The sequence below is a fragment of the Alosa alosa genome, chromosome 10 (assembly GCF_017589495.1).
Source record: "Alosa alosa isolate M-15738 ecotype Scorff River chromosome 10, AALO_Geno_1.1, whole genome shotgun sequence".
Lineage (NCBI taxonomy): Eukaryota > Metazoa > Chordata > Actinopteri > Clupeiformes > Clupeidae > Alosa > Alosa alosa.
This window is the reverse complement of record NC_063198.1, coordinates 373,720-386,831: the sequence shown is the minus strand read 5'-3', so window position 1 is coordinate 386,831 and position 13,112 is coordinate 373,720. Positions and strand designations below refer to the sequence as shown.

The 13,112-nt window shown below is 40.6% G+C and overlaps 1 protein-coding gene across 1 annotated transcript; it reads right to left on the bottom strand.

The window, feature by feature from the left end:
* Nucleotides 1-5,254: 5,254 nt before the first annotated feature.
* On the bottom strand, nucleotides 5,255-11,851 carry pck1 (phosphoenolpyruvate carboxykinase 1 (soluble)). The gene is made up of 10 exons (XM_048255929.1): nucleotides 11,752-11,851; nucleotides 11,068-11,340; nucleotides 10,678-10,862; nucleotides 9,983-10,186; nucleotides 9,623-9,810; nucleotides 9,359-9,521; nucleotides 8,932-9,156; nucleotides 8,615-8,752; nucleotides 6,303-6,398; nucleotides 5,255-6,180 (listed from the first exon to the last, which is right to left on the bottom strand). The coding sequence occupies exons 2-10, from the start codon at nucleotides 11,289-11,291 to the stop codon at nucleotides 5,723-5,725; spliced, it is 1,881 nt and encodes a 626-aa protein (XP_048111886.1). The 5' UTR covers nucleotides 11,292-11,340; nucleotides 11,752-11,851; the 3' UTR covers nucleotides 5,255-5,722.
* Between the last annotated feature and the right edge of the window lie 1,261 nt (nucleotides 11,852-13,112).

Genomic DNA, 13,112 nt, shown 5'->3' with positions numbered 1-13,112 from the left:
AAAGGCTTATGTTTTGATCCCATGTTTCTACCACATTGTCTTACAACCTTTTGACACGTGGTAGTGTCATTTTCAGTCAGAACAAACATATTGATAAAGAGAAAATCAACATTGAATCAATATTTGCCAGGGGTATGAATAGTTTTGTTCTTAACTAACTGTATGTATAAGGTTGGGGTAGATCGAGCTCCCCCGAGTTCGCCGGTAGGAGGTTTCACTTTGACATTCATTCCAGTGCACTTAGTTAGAGGCAGGATAAGTCCAACGTCCCACTGGTTTGGATGGGCACTGGAACGCACCATAAGGGCTCAGCACTGACAGGGAGCTCCTAGAGGGCCCAATTTTTCTAGCAGCACCCCTTGCGGGGCAAGGCTCTGTCCCCCTTGGGTTTTAGACTGGACACTTCCAACAGCAATTGGTCAGCTGACCGTAGTGCTCTGGAGGGGATGTGGTGGTGGAGAAGATCAGATACGTCCGTGGGGGCCAGACCATGGAGGGATTTGTAGACAGTCAGTAGCAGTTTAAAATAAATGCGGTAGTGGATGGGGAGCCAGTGGAGCGAAGCGAGGACCGGGGTGATATGTTCTCGCTTTTTAGTACAGGTGAGGAGTCGGGCAGCTGAATTCTGAACCAACTGCAGGCGGCGGCGCTGGGAATGGTCAATGCCAGCGTATAGAGCGTTGCAATAGTCCAGTTGAGACTAGTGTAGCCCAGTGCATTAAGGGTTAACCTCTAAAAGCCAGCTGGTCAATGAGAGCGCTACCCCTGCGTCTCCACAGCAACCGCAGAAAAACCTTTAAATTAAATCAAACGAAAGACACAAACCAACACAAACTAACACAAACCAATGAGAATAATCTATCGATAAGAACTTATAAACAAAGAAGAAAAGAAACCTGAACGAGAACATAAACCTGACTGGAGGGAAAACAATTTACAGGACTAAATTGAATGGATTGAAGACATCCAGAAGACAAAACTGCAAACAGAACTGCAAACTTTCTGAATTGCCCGAACTGCATTGAATGCTGGCTTCGGTCAGGTTTTTTTTATAGTGGATAAAAGAAAGATGAATTGATGGCGAGCCTCCCAGAACCCCAAATCTGAACTTCCCTTCACCTTTTCATTTCCCTTCACACCACTGTGGTAGGCAGAGACGGATCATGGCTTGTGCCAAGTGTGCACGTGCACAGGGGCCCTCAGCCAATGGGGGCCCTCGGATTTAAAAAAAAAATTGCCATGAATTTAGGCTAGATTATGCCTGTTAATTTGCGGCACAACTGAATGGTGTTATGGAACCCAGCGGACGAAAAGAAAAATAAACTAAATGTTTTCCTGATCAATAAATACTTCTTAATTCATAAAATATAGAGGCATAACATTAGGTGGAAGTGGTAGGCTATGAGTGCTCATTCAATGTGTATGCGTGTTTGCGAAAGTGAAACTGACCCACTCGTGGGTAGGTGAATGAAGTGGATTCCTAGCCTAGAAATCTAGACGCGCCCCTAGCGACCGCAAATTACATTTGCTGCCAGGGCTAGTCTAGCAACTCTCCATTGGCTTGTGAGCTCCAGAAATCGAAACTTAATCAGGCCAATGAAATCGTGTATAGAGTCGTTAGGTGGGCTTGCAACGGTTTGGCTTGAATTCCCTGCTACTTGAAAACAAATAAGATGGATGTTGCTGCTGGCGAACAGTGTGGCACGAGTTAAGCTTATTAAGTAGGCAAACGTTTGAACTAGCCAACTAGCTCCGCTGGTGGGAAACGCATGGGACTCATAGCGCTGCCGCTGTCCTATTGCGTGCAGAGGGAATTTGAAAGACAACTGATTATCCCGCCCCTCGGACTGAGCACTGCGAACGGTGAGTGTCCAGACCCTACATTTTAATGTGGGTCTGGCTCGTCAGGCTAGTGGATTCCTGCAATGTTCATGAAAACAGCATAGCGATTGGATAGCCTAATAAATCGCGACTTGTTGTAGGCCTAACAGTAGCTTATATCGTAGCAAATAGCCTATGGCGATGCCGATGACAGATAGGCCTACACTTATTTCACTCGTCTCGCTGGAGTGAGAGCATAATGCGGGCTGTTGCGCAAAGAAATTAATTAGGGAGATGATCTGCATCTCCATTTACCAAACGCTATAGTTTTGCTAACATCTCCACTGTTAACGTAAAATATGTCTCCATGCAAGGTAGTGTCAAGCAGCAGTGAAGTGAAAACCTTATCATGCAGGTAGCCAATGTTCACGTCACCTGAGTCAGACAGAAAACGGGCCCTGCTTGCTCTGTTAAAGTTTGTATGCCCCTTCCAAACTGCGTTAAAAGAGTATATTTAACAGCCAGAATTTCAAAATTTTCCCGGGGGAGACACCCCCGAACCCCCCGTAATATGATCAGCACCACCTCTCACAAAATACTATCAATGTCCCTGCTACCGGTCCGTCAGAAATATGACAACTGTTGTCCGGTCCGTTAAGTGAAAAATGTTGCAGACTGTTTGGACAGCAAAGAGAGATTACAGCCTAATAATAAAAACAGCTACTGGAATTCATTTCTGTGTGGGCCTGAGTTATAATATATGACATAATGTAGCCTACTACATTTGTGTGAAATTGTGCACCAGCCTGCACAGTGACAGCAAAGAAAGAAGCGCTGGCTGCACGCGCACGTCACTTGCACACGCAAACGCGCCCGTCAGGGGGAGGGGGGGCCTTTTTTGATATTGTGCACAGGGGACCATATTTGTTTAATCCGTCCCTGGTGATAGGACTGTAAGACTGACCCAGACTGACCTTTTGACTATTCCCTGACTTAACCCTTCCTGATAACTTCTGAATGAACATTGAAAACGGGTCCCACAGACCTGAACACCTTACAAGGGTTAACTGCAGTGAAACCATGATAAAACAATAGTGATAAACCATGAGGTCTCCGTACTGACATCTGCAGCGGAAGTCAAGTCAAGTCAAGTCAAGTTTATTTATATAGCACATTTCATACACAGAGGTCATTCAATGTGCTTTACATAAACAAAACCAAACAATAAAAACAAATAAAAGCATAGAAGGGCAATATAGTCAAAGAATAGTTAAAAGGTAAAGATCATAATAAAAAGAAAACATAAAACACAAGGTAAAATCATTTTAAAAATAAAGAATAATTAGTAAAAAAAACAAAGGCAAAAAGTAGTAAAAAAGTAATAAAAGACAAAGTAGAATAATTATCGAGGCAGATTCAGAATTTGTAACTTCGGCACAGTTAGCAGAAAGCGCCTGAGAACAGTTTGGTCTTAAGTCTAGATTTAAACTGGCTACAGTTGGGGCCTTTTAATGTCATCCGAAAAGTTGGTTCCACAGCTGAGCAGATAGCAGCTAAAAGCTGCTTCACCACGCGTTAGTTCTAACTGTAGGTTTTACTAGCAGGTTTTTCACCTGGGACCTGAGAGGACGAGAAGCTGAAGCATGTCTGACAAGTATTTAGGTCCTGCTCCATTTACTGATTTATAAACAAGCAATAGTGCTTTAAAGTCAATTCTGTGAGCAAGGACTTAAGAATTGGAGTAATGTGGTCAGTTCTTTTAGTTTTTGTTTGTGAGTCCTAGCTGCTGCATTTTGTATCACCTGAAGCTGTTTAATAGTCTTTTTAGGAAGGCCTGTGAACAGTCCATTGCAGTAATCAACCCTGCTGGAGATAAATGCATGAATGAGTTTTTCTAAGTCATGTTTTGACATCAGCCCTCTGAGTTTGACAATATTTTTGAGGTGGTAAAAAGCTGATTTAGTTATCGCTTTCATGTGACTGTTGAAATTTAGATCACTGTCAATTAATACACCAAGATTTTTAACAGTATCCTTTGCCTTCAACCCTTTTGTGTCAAGGAGAGTGGCAACCCTAAGTCTTTCCTCATTTTTACCAAATATAATTACTTCAGTTTTTTCTTTGTTCAGCTGAAGAAAATGTTGAGACATCTATATGTTGATTTGTTCTATACACTGACACATAGATTCAAGAGGACCATAGTTGTTTGGTGATAGAGCTAAGTAAATTTGTGTGTCATCTGCATAGCTATGATATGAAATCAAATTATTTTTGAACGATTTGTCCAAGTAGGAGCATATAGAGGTTGAATAATAGTGGCCCCAAGATCGACCCCTGGGGAACACCACAGGTCAAGGACGTTGGTGTTGAGGTACAGTTTCCGATGGCAACAAAGAAGCTCCTTTCTTGTAGATATGATTTTAGCCAGCTGATAACTATGCCTGTAAATCCAACCCAGTGTTCTAGTCTGTGTAGTAAAATATTGTGATCAACAGTGTCAAATACTGCACGAAGGTCCAGTAGCACTAGGACTGATGTTTTACCTGAATCTGTGTTGAGGCGTATGTCATTGGAAACTTTAATGAGAGCTGTTTCAGTGCTGTGATTTGCCCGAAAACCAGACTGAAAGTAATCAAAATACCCATTTGATGTTAGGAAGGTGGTTAATTGATTAAAGACTACTTTTTCAATAAATTTGTCAATAAAAGGTAGATTGGATATGGGCCTGTAATTGTTTAGCATGGAGGCATCCAGATTATTCTTCTTGAGAAGTGGCTTTACAACAGCTGTTTTCAGTGACTTAGGAAAAGTGCCAGACAGCAGTGATACATTTACAATTTGAAGGACATCCGCCGCTATGAGGTGAAAAACAGTTTTGAAGAAATTGGTAGGCAGAGTGTCTAAGACACATGTGGAAGGGCTGAGATTCTGTACCGTTTTTTCAAGTGTTTTGTAGTCTATCAAGCTGAACTCTGACATCAAGTTTAGTTTCCCTCTGTTTGTTGCTGGAGGTTCAGGTTGTTGAATTTGTAATTGAGCAGATATGTTGAGTTGAGAGAAGTTCAGGCGCTAATTGTGAGGGGGGATTTGTTAACTTATCAACAGTTGAAAATAGAATACGAGTGTTATTTGAACTTCTATTGATAATGTTAGAAAAGAAAGACTGTCTTGCTTTGCATATTTCATGCATTTCATGATGCATTATCAACTATAGTGATAAACCATGGTTATCATGGTTACAAAAAACCATGGTCAAACTATAGTCATGGTTACAAAAACATGAAACTGAAAAACCATGGTTATTATGTCATAGTAAAACCACGGTTAATTTCCGTAAGGGTCGCAAACAGAACATCCATCCATCCAAAGTAAAAATTCTGATATTATGGCTTTTCTGAAACATACATACTGAAAGTAATGTCAATAACACTTCTAAGTTGAGATTGTCATATTTATTAAGATCTCTCACTTTCTGACATTGAAAAACAGTTATGAAACAACCATGTACAAAAAATGAGAATTTTCTTGTTAAGTGATACAAAGCACCTTAGACAGTATTACAACATAACTATAACTAACAATAATACAATCACTATGCAAATAACATGTCAAGCTTGCAAAAGTATGAATAAGTTATGTCATTAAATAATCTTTCATAAAATTTCACATTTCATGAGAACCTTTTTATGTAATAAACATCTCAGATTAACAAATACCATGATGGACAGAGACGTTAGAAGATTAGCCTTATTTAAAATTAGCATATGGTGAATCCAAACACTTTCACAGATCAAGTGCTCAATTGGTCCCAAAAAATAACTAAAATACTAAATTAAATGATTTCTAAAGGCATTTAAGATACTCGGGAATTAGCAATACTAGGATGTCTCTTTCACTACTCTCACAACCTTTGTACCCTTTTTGCCAGTTGTTCCAGCTCAATCTTTATCTCATTTGGTAGGTCATCATTCACCTCTTTGTCTAAATAAGATCTGATGTCCAGAACTTCCCTCTCCCAAAACTCTCTGGAGAGATGGAACAGCTCATCAAGATCCAATTGTTCATTTAAGCCAGATAGGTTGAGAGAGCCAGGTGCAGGGAGATAGCCTACAGCAGAAGGTATTGCCCCAGATTCTCCACTGAGCCGGCGGAACATCCATTCCAGTATGCGGACATTTTCACCAAAGCCTGGCCAAAGGAAACCTCCACTTGGGCTCTTTCTGAACCAATTCACATGGAAGATCTTGGGCAGCTTAACATCTGGGTGCTGAGCCATGCTCAGCCAGTGGGCCAAGTAATCGCCAAAGTTGTAACCAAAAAAGGGTCGCATGGCAAAGGGGTCATGCATGATCACCTTTCCTGGTGATAGGTAAGCATAACTACATCAGAGAGGATATGTGTATGTTTGTTTCAACATTTATCTTTTCACCACATCTACATAGTGTGTATGAAATTAGGATGTGTTGAGAAGAATGGCTCACCTCTGTGCTCAGCTGCAGCTGTAGCCTCAGATCTCATTGCAGTACCCACAAAGACACCGTGCTGCCAGTTAAATGCCTCATATACAAGTGGTACACCTGCAAAAGTAAACAATGGTTGGGCACTGAGTGACTAGAAACTGTGGGGTAGATGTAGTTAGGCAACACAAACAGCGATTTCCGTCAATGCACTGAAAGCGCACACTGTGCCATACCACATCACATGGAATTTACTAAGCATTCACTTTATCAGGTAAACAGCCCTCATCACCGCCTTTTGACCATAATTTGTGGTGCCCCCAACTGAACGGCATCATTCAATCACAGGCATAATTAAATAGTCAATAAATATATATAAATAATATAATAACATAATATAATATAATAACTAACAGAGATATAATGCAGGGAAGTTCTACTCCACTTACATACTCAACATACTCAACGTATTTGTGCAGTTATAACAAATTTGATAGCATAGCAGGCATCTATAAGTGGGTGGATGGCATGAACAGACAGACATTAACAAGAACAACACAATTAAACTTCTATCAGGCTAATCACATCGTGTATAGAGTCGGTGATGGTTCCGTGTGAATTTCCTGCTACTTGAAAACAAAGAAGATGGATGTTGCTGCTTTTTTTAAATTGGCAAAAGTTTGATCAACAAGCCAACTAGCTCCGCTGGTGGGAAAATGCGTGGGACTATGAGTTGTAGCCTATCCTATTGCGTGCAGAGGAAATTTGAAAGACAACCGTTTATTGTCAATGTCCCTTCGGATTGAGCAGTGCCAATGGTAAGTTCCCAGACCCTACATCTTGATGTGGGTCTGGCTCGTCAGGCTACTAAACTATGCGTGAGTGTAGCCAGAGAATGTCTAATAAGGGGAGAACTTCTGTTTCTGAACTAGTTGCAGTTCCTTCTGTGGTTCCACATGAGGGCGCTCGCAGGCGAGTCCAGAATGAATGGAGGTCTATGGAGCTTTACCCCTCAAAATCCACTTTTCTCGGGATATAATTTTTTTTCAAGTAATTTGAATATTGTATTCGAAAGGGGAGGCAAAGAAAATACACTTGGTTTAGTATTATATTTTTTAAAGTCACTTAATTGTTCTAAAAAGCCTTTCAAACGTGTCAATGACATCATTAATTAGCACCTGTAAGTAAACCTGTAAGAAAACGAAAGGACATGACTCCCGGATTATTAGGGTTTCAGTCGTTAAATAGGTGAAAACTAGCCTGGGTCTGGGAAAATCTTGCCTTGCGTGCGCAATTTAATTAATTCTGCTAGGCAGCCTGGATACCATGGAGCAAATTTTCGCCTCAGTTAGGGGACCAATCACAGAACGGAGGGATGGCAGTAAGACGATGACGACACACCATAGCCGTTATGAGCCACGTACAGACGCATTTGATAGACATTCGTAGCGCCCAATAAACGGCTCTGGGCATGCAGCCAAATTCGGTATAGGATTAATAGGGAGTGGGGAGGCTCTCCGTAGACGGGCTCTGGTGTAGCCTAGTTGTTGTTGTGCGTCGCTGGTGTAGTGTAGCTCTGTACTTCGCGCTAGTTGGGGATAAGTAGCCTAGCATACAAAACAAACTCCATGGGGTTTCTGTTTCTGTAGATAAATGTGTTTTGCTATCACACATTTTGGTCATTTATACTGAGAACTGTTACCTTCCCTGCCTTTTCAGTCCAGATCGTCCCGTTAGTTATCATTATATGCTCCAAGACCAAAGTCAGACTCAGCGCCCAATTCACTTCTACTGTAGCTGAAGTCTTGAGCAACAGGCAGATGCAAGACAGTGTGTGCGAAAAATCACCGCTTTATTCAATGGCTAATAGTTTAGACAATGCATAAGTCTTGTTCGCTAACTCTATTTTGGCAGCAGACTGCAGAAGCATCTTCTCTCTTTGCCTCTCTCGCTAGGTGGCCGCTCGCTCTAAATTCTTAATTGAGGCACACCAATTTTACAAAGGTCTCTAGAACTACATAGTCACATGGGATCATGTTTTGTTGCCCTATCAGATTTTACTGAGAGAGAGTGCAAATAGTCCAATAATGTGTTTAGATATGGACACAGTGCCAGTGTGGAGGCTTCTTTTAAACATAATTGTTTGTTTATTTTTGTTTGAAATAGCCTGCTATTATACATTTTATTTGATACTCATTATTATTTATCTTTTAGGCTTATTGTAACAATCAGGGCAGAGAAGAAAATTTATTGCAATTTCATGCTAGTTATTTTGTGGTAGAAATATTGGTATCGGCAAGTACACAAATGTAAATACTCCAATAAAAAAAGCTCACCCTCAGGTCTCCTTCCACCAAAGATGATGGCCTCTATTGGAACACCCTCAGGGGACTCCCACAATGGGTCAATGATAGGGCATTGTTTTGCTGGTGTGCAGAAGCGTGAGTTTGGATGGGCACTAGGCTCAACTGTACCTGAGAAATCATATAAATAAGAACTGAAAGAAAGGACAATGTGGGGGTGTTTTAAGAATGAATAGTAGAGGTGGAGGTGTAAATGGGCATTACAAAATAGTGTGAAAGACATTTGGAAAGTACTATGTAAAAGAGTGAGAGAATACCAGTAAGAGAGAAAATAGATAAAGATGACTCACTGTCCTCCTCTGTCCAGGGTTTGTTTTTCCAGGATGTGACAGATATTCCTTCATCTAGGACCTGGTCCATGCCCTCCCAGTACACACCCCCATCACTTGTCTCTGCTACATTTGTGAAAATGGTGTTCTTACATATGGTAGCCATGGCATTGGGATTGGTCTTTCCAGAGGTTCCTGGGGCAACCCCAAAAAAACCATTCTCTGGATTTATAGCTCGCAGGTTTCCTTTAGGGAAAACAAACACATGCAATGCTTGTGAGTATCCTGGTAATTACTTGGCTTATCTTCTAGGCACTACACATTTCATTCATCTTAACATCAAGTTAATTCATTAAATATAGTGATTCTCTGACTACTTGAGTGCATGAATAAACAATTTTCAGTCACAGCACACATAATACATGAATATACAGTACAATCTGCTCACCTTCTGAATCAAATTTCATCCAGGCAATGTCATCCCCCACACACTCCACCTTCCAACCAGGTAGTGTGGGATTCAGCATAGCCAAGTTAGTTTTACCACAGGCACTTGGGAATGCTGCTGCCATGTACTTTTTTTGCCCAGCTGGGTTTGTGATACCAAGGATCTATAAACAATGCACATATAAGTTAGGCTGGCGCAAGGTCTGGCTTGGGATTGGTGAGTCTTTAGGTATTGAGCATTATGCTAACGTGTGTTGACACTGACCAGCATGTGTTCAGCTAACCAGCCCTCTTCCTTAGCAATGCGTGAGGCAATGCGGAGTGCAAAACACTTCTTCCCCAGGAGTGAGTTCCCTCCGTAGCCACTCCCAAATGATACAATCTGTCTTTGATCTGGGATGTGAGCTATCAATGTCAGGTCAGGGTTACAGGGCCAATTATTTACAAGGGACTCTGAAAGACATAAAAATAAATTCTAAGGACACTTACTTAACACTATTATCAATATTATTAATGTCAATAATCAATGATGTAAGAGATTTATAGCACATTTTATGAAGTAATTGCAGTGTCAGTAAAGTTAGTAAAAATGAAGTGACTAATCTGCGATGTGACAGACACTCACTCTTGAGTGGAAGGGGACAGCCAACGGAGTGAAGGCATTGCACAAACTCTCCATTTCCAAGCTCATTCAGGACAGCCTTCCCCATACGAGTCATCACACGCATACTGGCCACCACATAAGGGGAGTCTGTCAGTTCCACTCCAATCTTTGAGAGTGGAGAACCCACTGGGCCCATACTGAATGGTATCACATACATTGTACGACCTACACCCAAAAAGAAAGCAAACAAGCAAACAAACAGATAAAAACATTTTCACGTTTTCTTCAAGTGTTGTCTTAAAGCAACACCAAAGCACTTTTCCTCTGTCGCACACACGCTATTTGTTTATCCAGCACCGGCTTTGGAAATAACGATGTCCACAGACAAGGTAGAGTATGTTGCATGATTTTATGAAAGTATGATGTATTGCGACATCAGAAGCAAGTCAAATTTGTAGTTTCTTATCTCATTCCATCGAACTACAGATCCGCTACCCGATCTGGCAAACTTGCATAGTGCGGTTATAGCCGATAGAGGGTCGCAAAGCGAATGCAGAAGTGCCGTGCACCCTGTTATGAGTTGATGAACCACTGAAGCGATTTTGGAAACATTATTTTAAGGTACAAATTTAGGTACAAAAAGGTTATATTTAAAGTGTTACTATTCACTTTTATTGTGAACTTCTAAGATGAGCTGAAGAGTAGGCCTACAATACCTTTCATGCAGCCAGGAAATCTTTGAGAGCTGGCTTTATCAAACTCCTCGGGGCTCATCCACCGACCAAGTTGAGACACTCCTCCACCCACAGGACAAGGCACAGCATTTCGTTGTTCCTGTGTGACGATAACTGTCCTACTCTCCACACGTGCTACATCCCGGGGATCTGTTCGCACGAGCCAGCTGACAACATAACCAGCATAACATTTTAAAGAAACCCCCATTTATGAATGACTGCTAAGGTTCCAGATACAGTTGTGATAAAATGTAACGTGCATTAAGCTGCATTAAGACTGAATTTCTATAGGTTTGGATGACTATCCTCAGACTTTAGTCAGACTGATTCCATCACGCTAACAGCTATTTTAACACAGTAATGCCCACTCACCAGTTATCATACTTGTGAAGCTTTTTGATCATGCCCTGCTCTTCCATCTGGGTGAGAATAGCATAGTTCTCTTCCAGCGTGCCATCACAAATATGCAAGGACTCAGGCTGGCACAGTGCGATGTTGGTCTCAATGAACTCCCTTACAGCTGGGGCCAGGGCTCCTAAGTCTCCCTGCACAATGCGAGGTCCAGGCTGGCTCTGAGACTGCAGTTGAGGTGGCATGTTAATGGATTACTGGTTTACTGCTTCCAATTACTGGACAAGAATGCCTCTGTGAAGATAAAAGGGAGATGGAGCTAGGAAAAATATGGCATTTTAAGACATTTCTTTTTTATTTATCCCCTGGTGGCTGTGTAATATCTTACTGATATTCATTTCTAAAGTTCCAGACACCATGAATATTAATGCAATTACCAAGAAAACAACATTTAACTGTAGCAGTTGTCATGAGAAAGCTATATGATGGTGTGAAGATATAAGATATAAAAATATTCTAGAAATATAAGTATAGCCTACGCCATAAGTCTATATTCTAGTTGCAGGTAAGGTTAATATTACAATTCAACATAGCAGGGTGATAATAAAAAAACAAGTATGCAATATCAAAACATAGTGAATTGTGTACCAAATTACACAACTGTGAGAAATTAAATGAATTGACGGTGATAGGGAGAAAACTTACTGTCAGAGCCTGTGTTGAAGGTTGAGGTCGTTGGAGGTTGAGGTAGTGTTTTTGTTGCTTGGAGTTTGCTTGTAGAATGTCATCATGATGTTCAGAGTCACAGATTTTATACTTTGGACAATGGAGGAGGAGTAGAAAATGACGTGCATTTATGAGGTAATATGTGAAGAAAGAACACAGCTTTTTTGCTTATTTGCACAAACCCATGCACATACATCCATGCTTGATACAAATGTAAATAATTAAGCTGTGAGAAACTACGTAGATGATGCAGTTAATCATTCTACTGAGCACCCTGTTCTTTAGAGAATGAAAATACTTGATAGTACATTGACTCAGTGAATTGAAGGGGGTCTGAGCGGGCAGTTGAGCTTTGACCCACATAAAAGATGATACAATAATTGCGCCAGCATGTGTGAATGACGTGTCCCTTGCTGGATGCTTGCGGTGATTGGTCAGCAAGCTGGAGGCTCGCCTGTTGGGCACATATGTACAGGTCAAAGTTCTGATACAGAGTAGAGTATTAGCCAGACTACCATAACATCCATAGATACAGTGATATGTAACAGCAAAACTGTTGTGTCAACCAAATTCCATTTCACAAGACTTTGATTTTTTGACTAAATACACCTAAATCATTCTAATGGTTGCTCTACAAATGAGGTCTTAAGGGTGATAGTATATTTGACTTTTTGTCTTTCAATAGAAACAGTGGATGCCTAGACAAACTTGATACAATTTGTCATATTTCACTCTGGTTTAAAATAAATATTTTTCATGAAAGCAAAAATATCAACATGTATCAGATCACCTTCCTTTTCACAACACACTCACATAACTACAGAGGTACTGTGCAAGAATATTTATATTAACTGATACACACAAGCACATAAGTGGAGTGTGGTGGATTAATGTGTTTTTTCATCTTCCAGAACAAAAGGTGTAATTTTTCAGAGGAACCCAGCTCAGTGCTACTCCCACATAGATTTGTTCTCAGTGAAAATAGTATGTTTTTGTCATTTTCTTTGTTTCAAAATTGAAAAATGGCAAGACTATCATATAAAGATAATTACATGAATAGCCATAATATCTAACATAACTGCTCTTGACAGGAGCTGATTTTCAGGAGGGTCTTTTGTTACAGGGAGCTTTAGAAAAAGTGTGCTGGAGAAGTTGTTTTGGGGGTTCAACAAATGCTGATGTCAGCAGCATAAAATCTCCAGATAAGACATAATTTAATGCCACACCGGGGAAATTTACTTGTTACAACAGCCAGGAAGAGAGGTCCAGCAAATAAAAACGAAAAATGATAGAAAAATTTAAAAACAATAGAAAAACTGTTAAAATTGAAAATTAAAATA

Coding starts and splice junctions, on each gene's coding strand:
- pck1 (XM_048255929.1), bottom strand. CDS start 11,291: ATGCCACCTCAACTGCAGTCTCAGAGCCAGCCTGGACCTCGCATTGTG. Junction 10,187..10,677: donor ATTTCCTGGCTGCATGAAAG/GTATTGTAGGCC, acceptor TTTTGGGTGTAG/GTCGTACAATGTATGTGATA. Junction 9,811..9,982: donor CTGTCCCCTTCCACTCAAGA/GTGAGTGTCTGT, acceptor TATGTCTTTCAG/AGTCCCTTGTAAATAATTGG.